General features: G+C 52.3%; 1 protein-coding gene across 7 annotated transcripts in view; it reads right to left on the bottom strand.

Moving 5' to 3' along the window:
- The window catches only part of ODF2 (outer dense fiber of sperm tails 2), a 34,024-nt gene that overhangs the window by 4,973 nt on the left and 3,316 nt on the right, over positions 1–25,735 (bottom strand). The window contains exons 3-17 of one of the 7 annotated variants that reach the window (XM_047768565.1): positions 25,216–25,332; positions 24,809–24,934; positions 18,449–18,619; positions 17,083–17,243; positions 15,985–16,114; positions 15,341–15,472; positions 11,187–11,258; positions 9,800–9,871; positions 9,561–9,677; positions 8,516–8,701; positions 8,020–8,129; positions 5,918–6,053; positions 2,776–2,886; positions 2,510–2,614; positions 1,029–1,187 (exon numbers count right to left, since the gene is read on the bottom strand). In XM_047768565.1, the coding sequence (XP_047624521.1) occupies positions 1,029–1,187; positions 2,510–2,614; positions 2,776–2,886; positions 5,918–6,053; positions 8,020–8,129; positions 8,516–8,701; positions 9,561–9,677; positions 9,800–9,871; positions 11,187–11,258; positions 15,341–15,472; positions 15,985–16,114; positions 17,083–17,243; positions 18,449–18,619; positions 24,809–24,934; positions 25,216–25,332 (1,905 nt within the window). Of the gene's footprint in view, positions 1–868; positions 1,188–2,509; positions 2,615–2,775; positions 2,887–5,917; positions 6,054–8,019; positions 8,130–8,515; positions 8,702–9,560; positions 9,678–9,799; positions 9,872–11,186; positions 11,259–15,340; positions 15,473–15,984; positions 16,115–17,082; positions 17,244–18,448; positions 18,620–24,808; positions 24,935–25,215; positions 25,370–25,735 lie in introns of those variants that run through there. The other 6 variants (XM_047768566.1, XM_047768561.1, XM_047768563.1 and 3 more) reach the window with 6 other exon arrangements.

Raw genomic sequence — 25,735 nt, 5'->3', positions numbered from 1 at the left:
CACCACAGAGCTTTACCAAGGATGCTGCTGAGAACCGCTGATTTCATTCTCTTTAACTGGGGACAAGGGTGCAGGCCGGGCCACAGGAAAGCTATTGAGTCCTTCAGGCTGGCAAGTTTGAGAAGTTATCCAGCAGCCTGCTTTCTGCAGAAGCCTCAGAGATCCTGGCTTGCAGGCCCTGAGAAGACTCAGGTTCAGGAGAAGGCAGGTGGTTTAAGAGTCCTGAGAACGTGGACTTAGGAACCAGACAGAGCCGGCTGGGTTCCAATCCCTGTGGACAAGTCTGGGCTCTGTGACCTCAGGAAACTACCTCTCCCCTCCAGGCCCTGGGCTGCTTTCTGTCAAATGGGGGAACAAGATCCCACACAAGGTTCCTGGGAGGATTAAATGAGAGAACGCTCGAGCACAGAGCACGGTGCTCAAAACCCGGTGGCCACGTCTACTGTCACTACAAGGTAGCAGTCAGGAGGGGGAAAAGTCTTGCCCAGGGTCACGGTGCAAAGGGGAGGCATGTCATTTCCTGGACACTGCAGGTTTGGTTCCCGTGACCCAGAGGCAGATGGCTTCTGGGAGAAAGGAAGCCCTCTATGAGGACAGAGGCTCAGGCAGTGGTTCTGTTAAGAGTAGGGAAAGGCAGCTGAAGCAAGAGAAAGATGGAAAAACGGAAAAGAAAACCTGCGGCTTGGTGTCTGCTGGTGGCGGCACGGCTGAGGACGGCAGCAGAGCGTGGAGGGCAGCAGAGGCCGCGGCCGGCGGAGGCAGGAGCCGGGGGCGGGGGTGAGAGCGGGAGGCCCCAGCCGCTCCGGTCGAGCGGCAGCTCCTATGACTACAATCACTCTGTGCAAACACAAGGCATTTGGCACACCAGACTTTTATTTCACAGCACTGATGACAGCTCACTCCTTTCAGAAAGCGGCAGCCAAGAAAAAGGAAGTGGTCCTCCCTTGGGGGGGGGCGCATGCGGCTCATCTTGGTAAGCGGGCCCCTGCTCGGGCCAGTTCGTGGGACCCTTTCTGCCAGTCCCTTACCCGGCTGCGCAGGTCTGATATGATGGCCGTGAGGTCGATGTTCTTCCTCTCGTAGCCCTGCAGCTGGTCCTGGCACTCTGCCAGCTTAGCCTCCGTGATCTTGAGGATGTCGGGCAGCTGCTGCAGGTCAGCCAGCTGGGACTGGAACTGCCTCCGTGCCTGGAGCGGGAGAGAAGAGCCCACTGTTGGGAAGGGCCTGGCTGCTCAAGGGGCCGGACGAGAGCCCTTTTGCGCTTAGGGTAGGGCTGCCCTCGGTCCCCGCAGGCGGATCCCACAAGATCCCCAGCCCCGGAGGGTGTCCAGCTGTTCTCTGGGGGGACGCACGTGGCCCTGACTTGCCACTTGAGCCTGCCCTTCCTTTAGTCACTGAATAACAATGCAGCGAACACCGGGACCCACGCGTGGTGCTAGGGGTCTCTGAATTACTCACTGAATTCTTACAGCAACCTACAAAGTAGGTGCTATTGTCCCCATATCAGGACACCAAGGATCAAAGGAGCATGTGCCCCAGGTCACTCAGCCAGAAACGGGTAGAGCCAGGATTCAAGTCCAGTCTAACTCCAAAGCCCCTAGGAAGGCCATCACAGTGCTCTAGGACAGAGGGAAAGCTATGGACGACCTGGCCTTGGTCCATCCTTGTATTAATGAGGAGACAGTGACTTGCCCAAGGTTGTGCAACAAGTTAATGGCTGAGCCTGGGCTCAGTCTGTCTCCAAGCTTCCTAGGAAGATGATCCCTTTGCTTCTAGAAGGCCAAGCCATCTCTAAGAAGAATAATGGTCTTTGGAGAAGGGGACAAGAGGCACATTTTTTTGGTTGGTACAAAATAAAGGCACTACGCAGAGTGAAACAGGCACACCTAAGACCTGGCAGATCTGTGGATCTGAACCCACTTGGATGTTCTAAGAAGGGGAGTTTTTTGGTTTTTGTTTTTTTAAGGAAAATGGAGAGAAGAGAAAACCAGGAGGAGAAAGAGAGATGAAGAAGCACAATATTAAAAGGAATGAAACAACAGCAATTGCAGCAACATGGATGGACCCAGAAGTTACCAGGCTACGTGAGACACAAACATCACATGCTATTGCTTACATGTGGAATCTAAAAAAAGGACAGTGAACTTCTTTGCAGAACAGATGCTGACTCACAGACTTTGAAAAACATATGGTTTCCAAACGAGACAGGTTGGGGAGTGGGGGATGGGCTGGGGGTTTGGGATGGAAATGCTACCAAACTGGGTTGTGATGACTGTTGTACAACCATGAATGTAATAAAATTCATTGAGTAATTGAAAAAAGAAGAAGAAACACAAGGGAGAAGAGATGTGGGGGTGGGGTATGCCCTCTCTAGAGCCTCCCGCCCAGCGGTGGGAAGATTCCTGAATCCCTGCTGTCCACATCACAGAGGCTCAAGGACGAAACATCAGGCACAGATCAAAGGACAGGGCACTGGGCGGGGGAAGCAGGCGAGGAAGCCGGGCAGTACCGCTTCAATCTCTTTGTTCATCTCGTCTTTAAGGATCTTGTTCTCTTTGTCACAGCGTTCCAGCTGGGCAGCCACCTCATCAGCCTCCAGTCTGGTCTTCATCACCTAGGGACCAACACAGCATCGGGCCATCCCAGGCAGGGCCAAGTTCTGGTGAAAAGCACCTTCCGAACCCAACCCTTCCCGGGAGGGGCCTTGTGGTTAATCTCCCTCCCGGCCGCTGGGGGGCGCTGCCCTGGCAGAGCCAGGGCACCCGAGAGGCCCACCTGACTCTTATAGTTGTCAATCATTCCCTCGTAGTTCTTCACCGATGCCTTCAGCTGCTGAACCTCGATGTGCGCCTGATTGAGTTTGTCCTCCATCGGGGCGAAGCTAGCCTAGAAGGGGCGGCTTGTGGGTAACCAGCAGGAAGGTTCCAGAGCAGGTGGCCATCCTGACCCCAGCGCCTACTCCAAGGGGCTGGCAAAGGGAAGCCCCTCTATTCAAACCCAAGCCAGGCTCAGGGCACGTCTCCTGACATGACCACCTCAAGTGAACATAGACGCAAGAGACTTCTATGGGTATTTCAGTTCTTACTACAAAGAGCAATATATATTCATTAAAGCAAATGGAGATAAAACCAAGAAAAACGAATCATGATGCATGATGCCTTAGTATATGGCTCTATCTATCTACCTCTTTATTTATTTTTGTCTTTTTGCCTTTTCTGGTGCCACACCCATGGCATATGGAGGTTCCCAGGCTAGGGGTCTAATCAGAGCTGCAGCTGCCGGCCTACACCACAGCCACAGCAATGCAGATCCGAGCCGTGTCTGCAACCTACACCACAGCTCCCGGCAACGCCGGATCCTTAACCCACTGAGCAAGGCCAGGGATCGAACCCGCAAGCTCATGGTTCCTAGTCGGATTCGTTAACCACTGAGCCACGACGGGAACTCCTATTTTTTTAATTTTTATTTTTTCTATTATAGTTGATTTAAAATGTTCTGTCAGGAGTTCCCGTCGTGGTGCAGTGGTTAACGAGTCCGACTAGGAACCATGAGCTTGCGGGTTCGATCCCTGGCCTTGCTCAGTGGGTTAAGGATCCGGCGTTGCTGTGGCTCTGGTGTAGGCTGGCGGCTACAGCTCCGATTGGACCCCTAGCCTGGGAACCTCCATATGCCGCGGGAGCGGCCCAAGAAATGGCAAAAAGACAAAAAAAAATGTTCTGTCAATTTCTGCTGTACGGCAAAGTGATTCAGTCACACACACACACACACACACACACACACACACACACCCCTTGAGAACTGTGTACATATTTTATTTTTTTCCAACAAGAATGGGATTATACTGTACTTACCATTTTGCCATGTACTTCTTCTCTCTTTTTTTGCCTTTTCAATTAACAAGTGTGTTGGGAATTACTTCTCTAATCGATACTAATCAATAAATGCTTTCCTACAACCCAAATGCTCACCTTAGCAGATGGGGCAAAATAAAGCATATCTCAAGAAAATAATTAAGCAGTCATTTAAAAGAGATCAAGCAGAAAAAAATAGATCTGAAAAGATATCCATGAACTGTGTTTGAATGAGAAAAGCAAGCTGCCGAATAGTGGATGGATGACTGGATGTGCATGTGTTTGAATACAGACCTTAATATCAGGGGGAAAAACTGGAAAAATACACATCTACAGTTGACAGAGACCTTCACTTCCGTATCACGTTTCTGTAATGGTGTCGACTTTCATTATGAGCCTATGTTACTTTTGTAATGATAACATCCAGAAAGATACACTTCCGCAAACATCACTTGGACAGCCGCCCTGTATGTCACCGCTCAGCTCTGTTATAACTGCAAGCAATCCCCCAGCTAACTGTTAGACACGGGGGGTGTCTTTCATTTACCCAACAGCTGCACTGCCACAAACGAGATACACTCCACTCCCGCATGAGTGGCTAAAGTGAGAAAGACACACAACACCAAGGGTTGGTGAGGAGACGCGGAGCAGGTCACTTCCCACCCCTTACGGGCGTGGCCATTTGCCGGACAACTTTAATGTCTGGTGACATCTACTGAAGCTGAGTTTATGTATACCACCCGATGACCTGGCATTTCTACTTCAAGGTCTAGAAACTGTAAAAATACACCAAATATGTGCACCCAAAGCTGTTCCACAATGCCAGTGTCCACGGACAGCAGAATGGATAAACACACCGTGGTGTAGTCATACAACTGCTCACTGTACAGCACTGAGAATGAATAAACCGCCATTCACACACACACACACACACACAGACTCACACACACAGAGGGATGACTTTCACAAACAGAACGCTGAGTCAAAGCCATAAAAGCCAGGCACAAAGTTCAAAGCCAGACCAACTATAATCTGTGGTGACAGAACCAGGATAACGGTCCCCTTGGCAGGGGGTGTTTGTAACTAGGGAAGGTCACCAGGGTGCCACGTTTAAGATTCAGTCAGGGTGACTGATGGCCAAAGTATGTTCATTTTGTGCACCTTTCTATATTACACGTCCTTAAAATCAATCTTACTTAACAAAATCAGTTAAAAAGCAATCAATCAGGAGTTCCCGTTGTGGCGCAGTGGTTAACGAATCCGACTAGGAACCATGAGGTTGCGGGTTCGGTCCCTGCCCTTGCTCAGTGGGTTAATGATCCGGCGTTGCCGTGGGCTGTGGTGTAGGTTGCAGACGCGGCTCGGATCCCATGTTGCTGTGGCTCTGGTGTAGGCCTGTGGCTACAGCTCCGATTCTACTCCTAGCCTGGGAACCTCCATATGCCGCGGGAGCGGCCCAAGAAATAGCAAAAAGACAAAAAAAAAAAAGCAATCAATCAATCTAGATGTTACTGCCCAGATCAATTAAAAGCCACGATCAAACCTGCAGTGCTCTGCAAAGTCAATCCCTGCGCAGGTGGCCCTCGGCCCGGGTGTGCTGGGAGGGTGCAGAGCGAGTGGTGAAAAGCTAACGATTAGAGGCCCAGAGTCAGACTCAAGGTCAAATCCCAACACCCATGCTTCCAAGGGCAAAACCTTGGCAAGAAACCTGACCTCTTCTTTAAGCCTCAGTCTCTTTACTCCATGGAGATAAGAATCACACTACGGGGAGGATAAAGTGAGGATTGATGCTCACGAAGGGCCCAGCGGTGGCCCAGGAGAGGCGGTATTAGCCACACAGTCAGGCCCACCACGTATGTGGCATGCATTTCCACCCCCCAACAGCAACAAAGGAAGGACATCCGGTTCAGGTCCTGCAGCTCTAGGAGGCAGAGTCAAGACTTGAATCCAGGTCGTTCCGACTCCAGAGCAAGCCCTCTTACCAGGCCGCTGCCTCCCCGCCCTCTGAGGACCCCTATGGGGCTGCCCCTCCACCCCACCGGCCGGGCCCGGCTCCCAGCACAGACCTTCAGCCTCTCGTTCTCTAGCTTGAATGCGGAATACTCGGCGGTCTGCCGGTGTAGTCTCTCCACCAGGCTGTCCCGGTCTTCCCGCATCTTCTCCTCCAAGGTTTGTTGTTGGTTTACGAGATCTGTCACCCGGCTGGAAGGTCACAAAGCCAAAGCAGGTGGAACCCATTACACAGGTCGCAAGCAGCCGGGGTCTTCGCGTAGAGCGGGGCCAAGGGTTCCCACCCGGGTCATGCCCCTTCTCGTGGCACCCTGCCTGCTCCCCAGTGTCCACCCCGAGAAGCGGCTGCATTCGGGTCCATCCCTCTTTGCAGCCTTTAAGATTTGTCTCGGAGTTCCCGTCATAGCTCCACGGAAATGAAGCTGACTAGTATCCATGATGACACAGGCTCGATCCCTGGCCTCGCTCAGTGGGTTAAGGATCCAGCGGAGCCATGAGCCGTGGTGTAGCTCGCAGATGTGGTTCCAATCCGGAGCTGCTGTGGCTGTGGTGTAGGCTGGCAGCTGCAGCTCCAATTGGACCCCTAGCCTGGGAACCTCCATATGCCGCAGGTACGGCCCTGAAAAGACCAAAAAAAACCAAGTCTCCCATGCCACCCCCTCCAAGAAACCTTCTCTGCTCTGATCCCCCCGTGAGGCTGAGGCACTCCCTGGCGACCAGGACCAGAGACACAGTCCCTTCCCAGCTCCCCCCGGTACCCTCTGGATCTCTGAGCCCTCCGGAACTGAAGTCAGGACCGAACTCCCAGGCATCTGTCTCCCTCTCCCCAGGCGCCACCCCTGCTGCCCAAGCCCTGTTCCCCACCCTCAGGCTCTCCACAGGGCTATGATCCAAGGACAGAGGCTGCGGCCTCAGAAAGCACGGCGGCTCATGACTGCAGACCCACCACAGAATCTTTGCAGGGCAGGTGCTCTCAGGACTGATAAGTTTCAGGTCACCATTCAGCAGGTATTTTTAGTGAGTACTGACGAGGCCCAAGCAAGCATATCAAAGTGTTTAATCTGCAAGCTGCAATTTTTCTTTCTTTTTTTCTTTTTTTGGCTGCTCCGAGGCAAATGGAGTTCCTGGGCCTGGGCTCAGATCTGAGTTGTGGCTTCAACCTACACCACAGCTGTGATCCTTTAACTCACTGTGCCAGGCTGGGGATGGAACCTGCGTCCTGGCACTCCAGAAACACCACTGATGTCACTGCACCACAGTGGATCCCTCTCATCCCTACCATCCATCCATCTGCCTTAATTACCCGTTTTCTCCCAGGAGACGGAGAAGGCCCTGAGGGTATGCCTGGCACAGGGCCTGGCATATGGTAGGTTCCTAGGCTCTGTTAGCCTAGTTGAGTTGACGACAGCCAAAGACATTCCTCAGGCAAGACTTTCCTGACCTGGAGACCACGCTGGCTCCCCATGACCTCTTAGCCAGAGGAGTCTGGGTCTCCTAGCCGGGTCTCCTCTCCCAGAGCGCACGGTTAACTGCAGGGGCAGGGAATGCAGCTGTCTTTTCAGTGCTGTAACCCTAAAGGCCAACGCATGGCTGGTCTAGAGTAGAGGCTTAATAAATATCTTTAAACAAACCAAACGCATGACTCAGGAACGACTTAAATGGTCACTGTTGACAGCCTGCAAGTGGCAAGAGAAGTGTGAGTTGAGTCACCTACAACTGAGGCCGCTTTTGCCCCCTAGCCCCATGCCAGACCTTCTGACCCTGGGCGGGGGGCGGGGGGGAACAACCGAGAGAAGACACAGGGATTACTAGCTGCCCTGTGGGAATACCAGCGCGCCTGTGCCCACACGCCATGCAGATCAGGGCCCAGCTCAGGCCCAGATGCCAGAGTCAGGCGCGGTGTGAGCAGAGAAGGCCCATCCTCAGGGCCTGCCAGGGGGCCAGGACCCTGGGTGGGGGCTGGAGCCACAACTCCGGGTCCGACCAAAAAGCCCACATCAAGGGAGGCCCACATCTCGGTCCAGTGCAGCCCTGACCAGAGGAGACCCAAGGGCAGCCGTGTGAGGGATGTGGGCTGCTCGGGTGGCCAGGTACCTTCTTCCTGCACCCCGACCCCGCCTGCCGTCAGCCCCCACGCCCTCTCCCAACACAGACGCACTCGTTCAGGACGATAATTTCCAGCTCGAGGTCTCCCTTGTCTTTCACAACTTGGTTGTAGCGGCTCCTCCATGATTCCAGAGTGGATAGAGCTTCAGCGACATAAAGATCCTGGGAACACGGGATAACAGGGCCCGCCAGCCTGGTGTCAGCGCTGTGGCCCAGGGAGCCTCCCCTCGCCCTGATGACTTAAACCCCCTCCTCCTGCAATGGCTTTCTAGAAGCACTGACAGTGAAGCGGGCGCCCGGCCGTTGTTTTGATGTTCAGCTATCACACGCACCCTGACTGCAAATCCTCCCTCAGCCATCGCCCCACCCACAGTACTGCCGCGGTGAAACGGCCCCACAAGCCTCCACTTGTCCCCAGCCGCCGGCCCACCCCCGTCATCATCCTTCTACCCATCCAATCCCCCTCCTGCCTCCCCTCCCCTCCACCCACCCAAGCCACCCATCCGCTCCCCGCCGCCAAGCAGCCCTCTCCTCGGGGAGGCCGCTACCTTGTCAGCAAGTTGCACGTGCAGCTGCTCAGCGTACTCCTCGCTCTTCTCGGCGCGCTCCTTCTGGGCCCGGATGGCCTTCTTCAGGGACTCCTTGTCCCGATCTCCCTTCTGCTTCAGCTCCTTCAGCTGCTCCATGATGGCCTCCACTTCCGCCTTGTGCTGGTTTCCGCTGCGCTCCAGGTTCTGGGAGAGGAAGGCCCGGGAGCGGGTCAGGGAGAGGGACGAGGGGGAGGCAGAGAGAGAGGAGAGAGACGAGGCAGGCCGGGGGTAAGGCAAGGCAGAGAGGAGAGTGGGGAGAGAGGGGAGTGGCCGAGGAAGCAATGAGGAGCGAGGAATCAGGGCAGCGTGTGCAAGCCTCTCGCAGACCAGAGACGAGGGCTCGTCCCAGGTCCCCCCAGCACCTCGCCCATTACTGAGCCCACTGGGTCTTAGTTAAAACCAAACTTTTCTTGGAGTTCCCGTCGTGGCTCCGTGGTTAACGAATCCGACTAGGAACCATGAGGTTGTGGGTTCGATCCCTGGCCTTGCTCAGTGGGTTAAGGATCCGGCGTTGCCGTGAGCTGTGGTGTAGGCTGGCGGCTACGGCTCCAGTTAGACCCCTAGCCTGGGAACCTCCGTATGCCTCGGGATCGGCCCTAGAAAAGGCAAAAAGACAAAAAAAAAAAAAAAAAGATCAAACTTTTCTGGACTCCCTCCTGAACTCCCAGCAGAGTGGGCAGAGATAGTCCTCGGCCACGCAGCAGAGCAGTGACCTCAGAGGGTCCCTGGCTCATAGACACGAGCTGCGTGGGAGCCCATCCCTCCCCCTGGGGAGTTAGGAAAACTGAAGGCCTAAGGGATTAAGGGATTGGCTCAGGGATACAGCACTCAACCGGTCCCCACTGGGAAGGGCACCCAAGACCCCCAGGGGCCAGGGCTCTCCGAGGCACCAGTGCTTTGACGGCAGCAGCCCCATCAACCTTCAGGGCAAAGCTTTCCTGAGTGTGGAAGCCCTTGACAGCCAGGCCCGCCCCAGCCAGGCCACTGTGGCGCTGGCAGGTACCTTGATCTGCATGCACAGGCGACTGTTCTCTGCCTCTTTGCACCGAAGCTGTGCCTGCAAATGCCCACGCATGGACTCCATGGACTTCGAAAGCTCAGAGGCTGTCTTTGCTTGAGCCTTTGGAGAGATGGAGAACGTGACAGAGCCGGGATCGGAGTCCAGCTCTCCAATTCCAGCGCGCACGCTGCCCGCCAAGCTCTACTCGGCCCAAGAGGAGGAGCAACTGTCGGGGAAGGTACCTTCTCACATTGTATTTCCTGGAGGAGCTCTTCCACCTCCTTGTCCTTGTCTTGCAGCAGTAACAGCAGGCGCTGAAGAGAATACACACTGTCGTGAGTTTCTCAGGAAGGGCAAGGAGGCCTGGACCAGGGCGGACAAACACTCCCACTTGGGCTCAAGTCCCAAATATATCAGCCCATGTCACAGAGGCCCTGGCAGGAAGAGCCTAGCATCCATATCAAAATTTTTTTAGGAGTTCCCGTCGTGGCGCAGTGGTTAACGAATCCGACTAGGAACCATGAGGTTGCGGGTTCCGTCCCTGCCCTTGCTCAGTGGGTTAAGGATCCAGCGTTGCCGTGAGCTGTGGTGTAGGTCGCAGACGCGGCTCGGATCCCGCGTTGCTGTGGCTCTGGTGTAGGCCGGTGGCTACAGCTCCGATTTGACCCCTAGCCTGGGAACCTCCATATGCTGCGGGAGCGGCCCAAAGAAATAGCAAAAAGACCAAAAAAAAAAAAAAATGTTAATTGTGGAAAACACTGAAAAACACACAAAAAGCTAAGGAATCTCCATAATCCCCCACCCAGAGACCCAGAGATAATCACTGTTAATACACACAAAAAAGTCCTATTTTGTTCGATAACTGACAATCTCACCCTTGCTATAGGGTGGTTAGGTCTCCTGCATCTTTGGAGACAGCACCTTAATGTTTCAATTCACTGACGGATTATAATTTGACAAGACTCGCAAGCTGGGAAAGCAGGTCTTGTCATTACGGCCACGACTGCTGAGTCCCCCACAGCGATGTCCGGCCAGGCACCGAGCGTCCAGGGCCAAACCTTGGGAACCGTGGCCTCTATCGTCTTCCTCGCTCTTGCAGACGCAAATGGCATTAATGCCGCAAAGCCTCCAAAAGGTCTCGTACGTAAGCAGCGGGCAGGACTCTTCATTCCGGCTAGGCAGTGCTTTCCCAAACTTATGTGGCCATGGACCAATCTCCCCTTGTTTCTTGCCCCCACTAACACCTGCAGGGACTTGGAGTTCCAAAGAACAGACTCTGGAACATGCTGCCTTGGGGGAGATTTCTTGGTAGAACCGGAATTGTTGAGTCAACAAGTCTGCACCCCAATACCAACAGGGAAGTTCAGGTAACAGACTCTAATGATTTATAAATCCATCGTCACTGTCACCATCCCTCATGCTGGTGTCCAGCTTGTGCTCTCAAGTGATCAACTTAGACAAGCCCGGTGGAGCCGGAGGGACAGGGGTTCTCTGTCTAAAGATTTTACAGATCCTGTATCTAAGACCCAAAGAAAAGTCAGAGCAGGGCTCCAGCTCCGCTGCCTCCACAAAGCGCCCCTGCGCTGTCGCCTATACCCCCTGGAGCAGGCAGGGGGCGCTGTGGGTTACCGCTTTCTCCGAGTCCGCCTCCGCCAGCCGTTTCAGTAGGGCTCCTTGTTGCTCCATCAGCCTTTCGGAATCCTTCAAGGGAAGGCAGGAAAAGCCAACTCTAAGCAATAAATTGAGATGTCTACATCCTACTGATCCTGTTCCTTTTCTAAAAATTGTATTTCTAACTATAGAATAAAGTATATTCTCACTAAAAATATGAACTGAACATTGATAAAGCTCAAGTTCTCCTCATGTCCACTCCCAAAGCCCACCCCACTGTTATGAGCTTGGGGACTGTCCTGCCTACCCTTTCTCTACGCATTTACACACAGCTACACCTAGAGAATGATCTCCTGCAGTGATAATGCGTGATTTTACCAAAATGATATCATATCCTATGTTTGTGCTACGACTGGAAATTTTTTTGGCTGCATCTACAGAATAGCAAAGTTCCCAGGCCAGGGACTGAACCCAAGGAGGAGTGACAGTGCCAGACCTTTAACCTGCTGTGCCACAGGGGAACTCCTGCCGTCGCATTTTTAACCTCTCCTCCTAACTTCTGGGCAATAAGGTGGTTCTAAGGCTTTGCAACTGCCCATACTGCAACAATGGATGTCGCTGGGAATGAACTCAACGTCCCTCTAGGATTGTTACAGGAGCAAGAATGGCTGGGCCAGAAAGTTTGTGATGTGTGGCAGCTGAAGCGCCCTGCCAAATGCCTGCATGGACTCCCGTCGCCATAAGCAGGATGTGAGAACGCCAAGCTCTGCTTGCGGCCAGTCTTGCCCGCATGACCCCTGCCGTTTCACTTCGCATTTCTCTAATTGCTCATGTTTATTTGCCATCTGAGTTTCCTCTTCCCTGGACTGCCTGCTCACAACCTTGCTCCCTTTCACACTGGGCTGTGTCTCTCTAAGCCGCCTCTCTTCTTCTTCCCAAGTACCTAACACAGCTCCCTAGAAAGCGGCTCCGTCCCCTTCCCGAGCCAAGAAAAAAGTTTCCTGGGGACCAAGGGACTGAAAGAAGACAGCGTTGTGGTTTCTCCGGCAACAAGAGGAGGCAAACAACACAGGATGAAAGCCCAGGCCAGCGACCCAGAGCCTGAGAGGCCATGCCTCTGAGCCTCCGGGAGACTCTCCACAAATGAACACACCGTCTCATCAACGCCCCGCTCCAAGGAGCCAGGCACAGAAATGGCAGAGCTGGGCCTTAGGCCAATGGATTCCAGAGCCAGAGCAGCAAGCCCCACCACAGTGAGCGCTCCCCACTAGGCACTGGTGGGGAGGCAAGGCCCCGAAGGCCGCTTGGGCAGGAGGAGGTGAGAGCCTGGGCAGAAGACAGAACACCTGCTGTGGGGGGGGGGGGGTTTAAATTAGCTGACCCGGGACAACTAAGTGTTTCTCTAGGACTGACTATGGAAAACAGTGTGGACAACAGTATGGAGGCACCTCAGAAAAATCTAGAACTACCATATGACCCAGCAATCCCACTCTTGGACCTGTATTCATACAAAACGTTCATTGAAAAAGATCCATGCACCCGTTTAACCACTGCAGCACTATTGACAATAGCCAAGACATGGAAACAACCTAAATGTCCATTGACAGATGAATGGATTAAGATGTGGTACAGGAGTTCCCATCATGGCTCAGTGGAAACAAATCCAACTAGGAACCATGAGGTTGCGGGTGCAATCCCTGGCCTTGGTCAGTAGGTTAAGGATCTGGCATTACCGTGAGCTGTAGCGTAGGTCGCAGACACGGCCCAGATCCCATGTTGCTGTGGCTGTGTCTGTGGCTAGCAGCTGTAGCTCCCATTAGACCCCCTAGCCTGAGAACTTCCATATGCCATGAGTGTGGCCCTAAAATGCAAAAAAAAAAAAAAAAGTGGTACAAATACACAATGGAATACTACTCACCCGTGAAAAAGAAAAACCTAATGCCATTTGCAGCAACATGAATGGAACTAGAGATTCTCATACTAAGTGAAGTAAGCCAGACAGAGAAAGACAAACACCATATGATATCACATATCTTGAATCTAATATATGGCACAAATGAACCTATTTACAGAAAAGAAACAAACTCATGGACTTGGAGAACAGACCTGTGATTGTCAAGGGGGAGGAGAAGGGAGTGGGATGGACTGGGAGTTTGGGGTTAATAGATGCAAACTTCGCATTTGGAGAGGAAAAGCAGTGAGATCCTGTGTGTAGCACAGGGAACTGTATCTCGTCACTGTGATAGAACATGATGGAGGATAATGTGAGAAAAAGAATGCATATATATATGTGTGTGTATGACTGGATCACTGCTGTACTGCAGAAATTGACAGAACAATGTCAGTCAACCATAGCAGAAAAAATAAAAACCTTAAGACGAATACATAGATAAATTAGCTGACCCTTCACCCCCAACTGGAGATCCTGGGATTCCAGGATGGTAGAGGCGAAAAAGGCAAAAAGGGAAAAAAACTGATAGGAAGAGGCTTACTGAAGCCCCTCCCCCAGTCCCAGGACCAACAGCAGCACCACACCCATCACGTGTCAGGCCGTATGCACAGCCCTCATCCACGCATCACCTCTTATTCTCTCACAATCCCATGTGAAAAACACCACTTCCATTTTAAAGGTGGGAAAACCGAGGCCCACAGAGATAAAAGTCACCAGCCCGAGACCACTGAGCTAGAAAGGACACAGATACAACTCTTTTAAGAGAATAACTTAGCTATACCTAATAAAATTCACGGAAATCTACTCTAGAAGCTCTTAAGCGCCTCAGAATAGTGCACATGAATGCGCAACATAACACTGTTTTAAGAGCAAACAACTGAAAATTATCTCCATTAACAGACGAATGGGTGACTAAGTTGTGGTGTTGTCATCAAGCAGAATAAAGCAGTCAGAGTGAACTACTTTAGGCCTCCAGGATAAAAATGGATGGCTCTCACGAAAGCACTGAGTGAAAAAGCCAACTCAGAAGAAAAAAACGCGTATATGTACCTGGGCCTGTATCACTTATGTCAAGTCTGAAAACCCACTACGCACAGTGCCGTCAATTGCTCAGAGATGCTTAGGTAAGTGAAGAATGATCGGTTTCCAGATGAAGTTCTCTTCTGACGGGAGGGACATGAGGTTATTGCCAAAGGGGTCATAAGAGGGGTTTAACTGTGCAGACAAGGTTTTGTTTGCAAAACTGGGGGGTACATATACTAGTATTTTATTTTATTTTATTTTTTATTTGTTGGACTTTTTGTCTTTTACAGCCACACCTGCGGCATATGGAGGTTCCCAGGCTAGGGGCTCAATTAGAACTGTAGCCACCAGCCTATGCCACAGCCACAGCAACAGGGGGTTTGAGCTGTGTCTGTGACCTATGCCCAGCTCATGGCAAGACCAGATCCTTAACCCACTGAGCGAGGCCAGGGATCGAACCCATGTCCTCATAGATGCGAGTTGGGTTTGCAGACCACTGAGCCACAACGGAACTCCTGTACACTATGTATTTTAAATACTAAGTAAAAAACGAGGAAGTCCCTGATGGCCTAGCGGTCAAGGATCCAGTGTTGTCACTGCTGTGGCTTGGATTCGATCCCTAGCCTGGGAACTTCCCCAATGCCGCAGGCACGGCCCAAAAAAACAAATTAAAAAAATAAAATTTTTATTAAAAACAAAAACACGAGAAGTTGACACTGCTGCTTTTTTTAAAAAAAAAGATACTAAACTAGAAAAAACATCATCATTTCATTATTATTTTGAGACTTTTGGTAACCCCATGGTTGGAACCAAACGGGAGGGGAATTATTTATCCTGCCAGTCTTTTCAGAATCCTTTGCTAACCTAAGAGACGTTTCAGAGACCATCTGTTAAGGAAACAGAGTGATACCACACCACGTGTCATCAGCGCCCCCTACGTCCCCACAGGGATGTCTCGTCCTTTCCTCGCTGTGCCGCCTGACCCCTGGCATGGGTTAAGCCCACCCTTCCTCCCCCCTGCTTCCCTCCTCCTGACTGCCAAGGTCCTTGCTGGGCCACCAGGTCCAACTTCAACTACGAAGCCCGCCCCCACCCACCAGCATTTTACGTGAATGACTCTGGCAGATCTTTCCACGGCCCCTCAGGTCAGGCAGCAAGAGGAGCCTGGGCGCAGAGAGGACGGGGGCCCGCCGCGCACCTCTTTGCAGTGCTGTTCCCGCAGCAGGTCTCGGAGGGTGCGGTTGGTCTCCTCAAACGTGCTCAGCTTCTGCAGGAGAAGTTCCTTCTGCCTCGTCAGGGTGTTGATATCCGTGCAGGTCATCTGTTTCTCCTGGAAGACAGCAGGCAGCCTTGCCGGGCACAGGGGCAGGAGGGAAGAGCTGGTGCAGGGAGTTCCCATGGGGGAGCTTAAGAGGGAAGAAGGCAGGAAGAGGTGGGCAGAGGGAGGCTTCCCGGAGGAGGCAGACTGGAAGGCTGGGCAGGAGCCGCGCCTGCTGGGTGCGCCCCGAGGAGAAAAGGGCCGGAGGGCTCGGCGTGGCTGAGGGCAACAAGGGCGGGCTTCCTGGAGGAGGCGCGCTTCCTGGCCGACGACCCTTGGTGGCTGATGCTTGCAGGAGTCAGTCGCATGCCGCGACTCACTGTGATCCCAGGGGACCCATGATGACGGCTCCTCAGAGGCCCTCGCTACCAGAGGTCATCCTCCAGGGTCAGGCCCCAGAAGTGAGAGTAGGGAGCGGGGGCCGAGGAGTTAAGTGGGCCCTGCCCTGGCCTGAAGATGTCACAAAGCGAGCATGATGACTGCGTCAAGACCCTCGCGGGGCCCAGCCGGGCCCAGCCACCTACCGTCTTGAGCTTCCCGATAGTGTCCTTCAGGGCCATGACTTGTTTGGCAGCGGCAGCCCCATCCATTTCCGCCTCCACCAGCTTGGACATGAGGCACTCCTTCTCCTGCTGGAGGTGTTTCTTCTGAAGCCTGGGGCCAGAGAGAATAGGATGGTGTGGGGCCCTCCCAGGCCCCTGCCTGCCCGGAGCTCCGAGGCTCGCCTCACAATGCCCTGCGAGGCTCACCTCCTGGCCGGGGGACAGTGGGGGAGGGGGCAAGGATGACCCTTTTGGCCCCCGGCGGCCCATGGAAGGACGCTTAGGCACCAGAGCAGGGCTCCACATCAGGCGACACCATGCCACCAACTTGCCTCTCAGACAGAAACTACTGTCGCCTCTGCCCCCCCAGCCACTGCCATGGCCCCCAAATCACCACCCTCTCTCCCCACCAGAGCCAAGTCTGGTCACATGACTTCCTGCTTTGAAAACCCTTCCGTGGCTCCCAAGCGTCCTCCTCAATGGGGCCACTAAGGAGTTCCTGTCGTGGCTCAGCAGAAAGGAGTCTGACTAGTATCCCTGAGGACACACGTTCAATCCCTGGCCTTGCTCAGTGGGTTAAGGATTCAGTGTTGCCGTGAGCTGTGGTGTAGGTCACAGACGCAGCTCGGATCTGGCGGTGCTGTGGCTGCGGTGTAGGCTGGCCTATTTGACCCCCAGCCTGGGAACCTCCATATGCTGCTGGTACGGCCCTAAAACAAAAACAAAACAAAAAACCAGACAAAAAAAGTGGCCGCTAAGAGCCCCCTTCTGTCCCCTGCCGCCCCCTCGCCCGCAGCCCACCCTCTCTCCCGGCTCTGGCCTGCTTGCCATTTCTCAGTGGCACACTCCTCCCAGCTTGGGGCCTTGGCAGCAGAGGGTCCCACTGCCTGGCAGGTTCTCATCCCTCACATCCACGTGCCCAGCCCCAAAGCCTCCTGCAGGACTCCCTTTCCTCCAGAAAGGCTCTCTCCCACGGCACCCCGCGAGGGCAGAGGACCCCGCGGGGAATCACCAGTGCGTCAGCGACTTTGCTGAGCAGCATGCGCACCAACCCCAGGGCCCGGGCAGCCTCCATCTTACACGGTGAAGTCCTTCTCCTCCTTGATGCGCTCGATGTTGTGTCTCAGCACCGTGTTCTCGTGCTCGGTCTCGGCCAGCTCGTGGGCCACCTCCTCCAGCTCCTCCTTGCGCTCCTCCAGGAACCTCTTGGCCATCTGGCGCTCTCCCTTCTGCATCTTGACCTGTGCGGGGGGCACGCGGGCAGGGGCCGCTGAGGGGAGGCGGCTTCTCTCCACCACATCCCAAGGCCCGTGGCTTTGGACCAAGCGCGGGGCACCTGTGACTGAGCCCTCCGTGGTCCTGACTGAGGCCGTTGGGGGCACAATCTCAGGCAATCGTCACAGAGACCCCGAGCAGACACGAGGCCTCTCATTTCTGCATCACCGAGGAAATGGCGTGCAGGGAGCCTACGTGACTTTCTTTCTTTCTTTTTTTTTTTTGTCTTTTCTAGGGCCGCACCCATGGCATATGGAAGTTTCCAGGCTAGGGGTCTAATAGGCGCTGCAGCCACCAGCCTACGCCAGAGCCATAGCAACACCAGATCCAAGCTGCGTCTGCAACCTACACCGCAGCTCACGGCAATGCCAGATCCTTAACCCACTGAGCGAGGCCAGGGATCAAACCCACACCTCATGGTTCCTAGTCGGATTCGTTAACCACGGAGCCACGACGGGAACTCCCTGAGTAACTTTCTGGTTGGGGACAGGGCCGGGGTAGAAACCATGGTTCAGCTGGCACCCCACGGGAGGAGAGATGTCACAAAATGGCCCCTGCCCCACGGGCTATAGCGAAAGGGGGCCTGTTGCCAGGCAGCCAGTCCCAGGTTCTCCAGGAGGTCTGTGGACCCCGGGAACGGGACAGGATTAATGACACAGACCATGACCTGAATTTCACGGCAGCTCCACCAAACTCCTAGCTGGGGACCTTGGACTTGGGACTTCTAGGTGATTTCCAATGCCACCGCCACCACCCACCCAAAGACACAGCCCAGCAGCTGAGGACGAACTTCTGTCACCTCGCTGGGGCCTTTGCTTTGTTTCCTTTTTAAAAACTTTCACATGAAATGGGAAATAGCGGCCCCAGGGTCCCAATCACTTCATCTCCAAAAGAGGGACAATAATACCAACAGTTTCATCTCCTCTTACAAAAATCAAGCCAGGCCATCCATCCAGAGCACAAGTCAAGGTCAGGGCCGGGCCCGGGCTGAGTGCCAGATGGGGAGGGATCCCAGGTTGCCCCTCCCCAGCCCCCCCCCCCCACCGACCACCTCCCCAGGGGGCGTCCGAAGCACAGAGGCAGCTGGAACGAGTGGCCACCAGCAAGCCACCTGGGCAGTCCCACCCACCCCTGGGACGCTAGCTGCCCCAGCCCCCCCCACCTCCCTCACCTCAGACTTGAGACAACCAACCGCGTTCATTAGACTGTCAATCTTCTTATCATAACGGTTCATTTTACAGTGACCCGAGTCCTCATCTTCTGTGGAGAGGTCACTTAACCGCATCACGGAGACCAGCTTCTCTGAAGACGGTGGCGTGATCTCCAGGCAGTGAGGTGGATTCTGCCGTAGAGGAGGGAGAGACACAGGAACTCAGACGGCAGGACTGCACCACACCTGGCTGTCCACTGGAGGGAGCAAGAGCTCCAACCACAAAGGGGCAATGGCAGGGACCCCAGGAGAGGAACACACTGACCTTCCGGATGGAACAGGCCCTCATGACCTACCCTTGCTTAAATGACGTTTTTGAAGATCTGCTAACACGGAAATAAAAAGCCTGTGTTACAATGTCAAGTTCAAAATGAAGGCTATAACCAACTGGCAAAAACTCTAACTCCCAACGTTGGCAACACCTGGGGGCAGGAGATATTTTCAGATTCCCAGGGTAGACATGAAGAAGGTCAAAAGTCCTTTCAATGAATACGAACATAGGATAAGGGATAGTTGCAAAGGTACACAAATCTTCCATAGAAGCTATTTTAAGGACAAGTGGGCAAGTCTGAATACCCACCAGATATCATATGATATTAAGAAATGAAGTTTATGGAGTTCCCATCGTGCCTCAGGGCTTAACGAACCCAACTAGCATCCACGAGGATGAGGGTTCAATCCCTGGCCTTGCTCAGTGGGTTAAGGATCGGTGTTGCTGTGAGCTGTGGTGTAGGTCATAGACACGGCTTGGATCTTAGCGTGGCTGTGGCTGTGGCTGTCATGTAGGCCGGCAGCTATAGCTCTAATTCAACCCCTAGCCTGGGAACCTCCATGTGCCAAGAGTGAGGCCCTAAAAAAAGACAAAAAACAAAAAACAAAAGAAAAAAAACAAAAAAAAAGAAATGATGTTTTCAGGAATAACTTATTTTGGTTATGGAAAAAAATGTTATTAGAAATGTATACAGGAGTTCCCATCATGGCACAGCAGAGACAAATCCGACCAGGAACATGAGGTTGCAGGTTTGATCCCTGGCCATGATCGGTGGATTAAGGATCTGGCATTGCCAAGAGCTGCGGTATAGGTGGCAGACAGGGCTCGGATCCTGGAAATCTCCATATGCCGAGGGTGTGGCCCTAAAAAAAAAAAAATGTATAGCGTTCTCACTCTGGTGCAGTGGGTTGGGAATCTGACTGCAGAGGCTCAGGTTGCTGCAAAGGCATGGTTTTGACCCTTAGCCCAGGAACTTCCATAAGCCATGGGTACAGTCATAAAAAATTTAAACTAAGAAATGCATACTAAATAATTTAGGGTTAGAATAATATGTCTAGAAAATATTTACTGAAATGCATCAGCATAAAAAATATTTTTAAGATGCAGGTGCCCCTCAGAAGTTTATGTGAAGCTGTATAATACTTTACGTGTAAGACTTCAAAAAGAGATTCTAGGGGCAGTGTTCCCATGGGTTTTGATGTATTAAACTTGACTCTCTCATTCTATAAGCATATTTCGGTGCATTAAGTAACAGCTATTTCTCATTATTTACACCGTGCTTTGCCCCTTTTAAGCCGAGGTGCCAATTTCCAGGGAGAGACGATGATTATCAGAAACAAAAAGGAAGGGTTCAAGAAAGGGGTGACAGTTATGTCACATAAATAGGGGGTTTTTTTGTTTTTTTTTTTGGCTTTTGTCCTTTTAGGGCCGCACCTGCGGCATATGGAGGTTCCCAGGCTAGGAGTCACATCAGAGCTACAGCTGCCAGCCTACGCCACAGCCACAGCAACTCGGGATTGGAGCTGCATCTGCGAGCCACACCACAGCTCACGGCAACGCCGGATCCTTAACCCACTGAGCGAGGCCAGGGATCGAACCCGCAACCTCACGGTTCCTAGTCAGATTCGTTAACCACTGGGCCACGATGGGAACTCTCGACCAAGAAAAACTAAGAATGTGAAAAAAAAAAGAATAAGGATATGAATCTATATTTAAATTCAAGGCTAGGATATAGATAAACGTACACAAAATGGGATGCTTTGAAAAATAATGTGCAGGAGTTCCCACTGTGATTCAGCAGTTCATGAACCCAACTAGTATCCATGAGGATGCAGGTTCAATCCCTGGCCTCACTCAGTGGGTTAAGGATCTGGCGTTGATATGGCTGTGGTGTAGGTCGAGGATGTGGCTCAGATCTGGTGTTGCTGTGGCTGTGGCTGTGGCTGTGGCTGTGGCCGGCAGCTACAGCTGTGATTCGACTCCTAGCCTGGGAACCTCCATGTGCCTCGAGTGTGGTCCTGAAACAAACAAAAAAGAACCTCTGCATATAAAAAGTGATAATATACCAAAAATTAGTTTCAGGAGAGTAGTTATCCTCAGGGGTGGTAGGAACAGAACAGGACCAGAGAAGGGCTTCTGGGGAAGCTGGTGATGCTGTTTCTTGAGCTGGGTAATAACACGGGTATATTCAGTTTGTAAAAAGAACACACTTTTTTTTTTTTTTTTTTTTGCTGCACCCTCGGCGTATGGAGTTTCCTGGGCCAGGGATCGAATCTGCGCCACAGCAGCAACCTGAGCCACTGCAGTGACCACGCCAGCTCCTTAACCTGCTGTGCCACAAGTAGCACACTTCTGATTTGTGTGCTATCCTGCACTGTCCAACAAAAAGGTTTGAAAACTCAATAGCAGCCAGATTAGCATGGTAGAATTACTCTTTTTCTGTATTTTCAACTCTCTGTCATCAAAAGAGATGACTTATTTAACAATAGGGTAGAGGAAAAACCCAAACCTGCTTTCTCCCAAAGATAACTTATGTATCGAAGGGGTTTGAGAAATCAAACAAGAATGCCTGCAAGCACATAGCAGCTTCTGGGGTCTGTTTCCAGCTTCCTCCTCCTATGACGCTTTCTCTCTCGTCTCTAACAAAAAAGGTCAGGCTGGGACCTCCTGGGAACATGAAGGACCGCTGAAAAGTGAACAGGGGCTGGCCCAGGCGGACAGCCCGAAAGACAGCTACTGCCTGGGAGATGGCAAGTCACATCCCTGGGACCGGAAGGGGCACTGAACTTTCCAGAAGGGACCACAGGCCCTAGCACAGCGGCATGACTTCGATGTACACTTCGAAAACTATTAAGTCCTTTCATTAAAAAAAAAAAAAAAAACTCATTTTCAATTATAAAATACAGTATATTTGCTATGGAGAAATTCAGGCAGACCATGGAAAGATAAAGCATTAAAGCCTCCCACACCCAGAGGTAATCACTGCTTACCATGTCTTGTATTTCCACCCAGAAAATGCTTGCACATACAAACATACCCACATGCACATGGGCACCCAAATGCCCTTTTTTTGGGGGGGGGAGGCCGCACCCTCAGCATATGGAGGTTCCCAGGCTAGGGGTCTAACCGGAGCTGTAGCTGCTGGCCTACGCCACAGCCACAGCAACGCCAGATCCGAGCCGTGTCTGCAACCTACACCACAGCTCACAGCAACGCCAGATCCTTAACCCGCTGAGCGAGGCCAGGGATTGAACCCGAAACCTCCTGGTTCCTAGTTGGATTCGTTTCCGCTGCACCACAACGGGAACTCCCCAAATGCCCTTTTCTGCACGAATAGGGCCAAACTCTCCATGCTGGGCCACGCCATGCTTCATTATCATGGAGAAAGAGCTACCAGAACCTTGTAGGGGTTGCACAGGATTCCATTGCATCAGTGCATCATAATTTAACCCACGCTCTCCTGACAGACTTTTTCGGTGCTTCTTGTTTTTCGCTATTGCAAATGGTGCTTTCTTTAGCAAACATCCTTTTGCACAGATGCCTATACTCTTCTGTGAGTTTTTAGGATCAATTCCCAAGTGTAAAACTATAGACTCCATGTTTAGAGACACATGCTGCCAAACTGCCTCCAGAATGGTTGAACTGGCTTCACGATCCACTCGAAACTGTCTAAAAAGAGAGTTCCCTTCGTGGCTCAGTGGAACAAACCTAAGAGCCATGAGGAGACAGGTTCGATCCCTGACCTCACTCAGTGGGTCAGCAATCCAGTGTTGCCGTGAGCTATGGCGTACGTTGCAGACGTGGCTTGGATTCTGCTTTGTTGTGGCTGGGGTGTAGGCTGGCAGCTGTAGCTCTGATTAGACTCCTAGCCTCGGAAACTCCATATGCCGCAGGTGCGGCCCTAAAACGGCAAAAATAAAAAATAAAACTGTCTAAAAAGATTCATTGATAACCCCCCCCACATGCTTGTCAACACAAGGTATTTGTAATCCTTTCAGCTTTTTTCCATTCAATAAAAATAATAGCTTGTTGTTTTTTCTAAAATACAGTTGTTTCTAATTTACATTTTACTGGTTATTAGTGAGGAACACAGAGCAAAAAAACTGAGAAGCACCTTTTTTCTATTTTTTTTTTTCTTTGTAGTATGTGGAAGTTCCCAGGCCAGGGATCAAACCCACACCAACAGCTGGAACCAGAGCCACAGCAGTGACAACGCCATACCCTTCACTCACTGAGCTCTCAGGAAACTTTTTTTTTTTTTAAAGAAACCATTTTTGTTTGTTTGTTTAGGGTTTTTTTGTTTTGCTTTTTAGAGCTGTACCCTCGGCATATGGAAGTTCCCAGGCTAGGGGTCTAATGGGCGCTGTAGCCGCCGGCCTACACCACAACCACAGCAACGCCAAATATGAGCTGTGTCTGCGACCTACACCACAGCTCATGGCAACGCCGGATCCTTAACCCACTGGGCAAGGCCAGGGATCGAACTCGAAACCTCATGGTTCCTAGTCGGATTTGTTCCTGCTGCACCAAGAGGGGAACTCCAAGAGAGCATTTTAATTCCAATCTTCCCTATACTTTATATGGAGAGATATGTCAAAACCCTTCTCCTTTGTCCCCTAGAACATGTATATACTCCTGTTTCTCTCGGGGGGTCAAGAGCATGAAGAGTAATTACTTCAGAGGAATTCCTATTATTTCCAATTTTTAAAGCAATAAGTTATCAGAGAAAGATGAATCTTTTCAGCCAGATTAAGCATCGTCATCTGAAGGTACAGTTGTCCCTCAGTATCCAGGACCCTCAAAGACACCAAATCCAAGGATGCTAAAGTCCCTTGTATAGAATGGTACAGTATTTGTATAACCTACACACAGCCTCTCCTATACTTAAAATCATCTCTAGATTACTTGTAATACCTAATATGATGTAAATGGGTTTAGCAAGGCGCTCATTGCCTGCATGCAGTAAATGCAAGTTTTGCTCTTTGGAACTTTCTGGAAATTTGGGGGGGGGGGTTCAATCTGGTTGAATCCACAGATGCAGAGCCTGAGGATGTGGGGGCCAACTGTAGTCTCAAGCCCTTTACTTGCCACGATAATGAGATAAGGCCTTCTCTCTTTTTTTAATTACTATTTTTTTTTCTTTTTTTTTTTCGGTCTTTTTAGGGCCACACTGGTGGCCTATGGAAGTTCCCAGGTTGGGGATTGAGTCCGAGCTGCAGCTGCTGGCCTACACCACAGCCACAGCAACGCCAGATCCTTAACCCACTGAGGGAGGCCAGGGATCAAACCTACATCCTCATGGATCCCAGTCGGGTTCGTTTCCGCTGAACCACAATGGGAACTCCCAAGATAAGGCCTTGTCTTATCATTGAGTTTTTCATGGCAAGCGGCTAAAATGGAGGCACAAAGGGGGCACGGCAGCCAGTCTGCAGCTATAACCCCAGGGCACAGCAGTATCTCAAGAAATGTGTGAATTACTGCGTGATGGACGGATGGGCAAGCAAAAAGTGCTGAGATACAGTTTAATCAAAAGACAACAGTTCTCTCAACACCTTGACAACTAACACTAGAGGCAGCCATTCCAGAGGTTTTAAGGTACATCGTCTCTTATGGGGGCAACTGCAAAAGAGGCGATGCCTTCCCGGATGTATCCGTTCTGGTGTGTATTTTACAGTTAGGCTTCGGACACTATCACAGGCTCACGGGAGAAGATGTGTAGCTCCTCGCACATAAATCAGAGAGGCTACGAGCACAGCTTCTAGAAGGAGACGCTCCCGAGTCCTAACTCTAGCTCTGCTCCTTTCTCTGTGAGACTCCACCTCTCTGAGCCTTGGCTTCCCTCTCTGCCCACTGGAGAGCGGGAGCTGCTGCATCGTGGTGCCCTAAGGACTCGAGAAGACTCTTGCCCCTTCAGGGTTTAGCAAGGCGCTCAGTCTGCGGGACCTACTGGGATGCCTGAGAGCTACAGCCGACCCTGAACCACACTGAGTGCAAGGCCTGCTAGAGCCTGACCAGTCCGAGAAGAAAAGCCTGAACAAGAATGAGCCTACCTCCCACTTGCATCCCACATGCCGGGCGGATGATTTTCCAGGGGGCATCCAAGGTACCTTGGTTTTCACCCGGACACTCCGCCGCACATTCACGGTGTCCCCTTTCATTCCGCGCTTATGAGATTTCTGTGGAAAGGGACAAACCCAGGGTCACGTCCCCACACAGCTGCCCGTGGTGTCCCTCTGGTGGCATCCGCTTGCAGCTCCGCAGGGGAGCCTCTTCTGACTAAGACTACTGCGCCCGTTTCGGGGTGCCAGTCCTGCCTACCTTCCAACCAGGCCACTGCCCTCTGAAAGCCAGTGCGTTTGTCTGTCGAGTCTCTGGAGTGAGAGGCGCGAGGCGGCGGGGCTGGGAGGGGGTCACCCTGCTCCAGAGCCTTCGCCTGGCCCCGCGGGCGTGCTCCTACCTGGCTGCTGGTCGCGGATGCTTTCGGGAGTTTTTTTATGTGGACGTGGACAGGGGTGTTCTCATCCACGTGAACATGTAAGGGGGGTGTTGAAGAGCGGTCCTTCATGGTTCGCTTCTGGCAGGCGGGGGAGGACAACTCAAAAAAGGTTGATCTGTGGACGAGTAAACTGGGCATAAAAAACAGAGCTCACGGCCTCTCGGGGCCACGGAAAGCCTAGCCACCAAGCGAGCGGGACAGCGACCAGTACAAGCGGCATGCAGGCAGGAAGCAAGGCGGGAGTGCCCTTCAGCGAGCTCCTGCAGAGATGCCAGCCAAAGACCACCGGGGAGATGCCGAGCTGCTCAAGAGAAGGGTCTGCAAGACCCGCAGGTTCTACAGAAGAGCCCAGACGCTGGCCCCGGGTCCTTGGAGATGAATCTCTTGGCAAACCTGCTGGCACGCACACCCCCTCCTGCGACTCAGCACAGCGCAGCTGCAGGGCCGGGGGCCCTTTACGCCCACATCTGAACTGGGCATG

The sequence above is a fragment of the Phacochoerus africanus genome, chromosome 2 (assembly GCF_016906955.1).
Source record: "Phacochoerus africanus isolate WHEZ1 chromosome 2, ROS_Pafr_v1, whole genome shotgun sequence".
In the NCBI taxonomy this organism is placed as follows: domain Eukaryota; kingdom Metazoa; phylum Chordata; class Mammalia; order Artiodactyla; family Suidae; genus Phacochoerus; species Phacochoerus africanus.
This window is presented reverse-complemented; position numbering and strand designations above follow the sequence as displayed.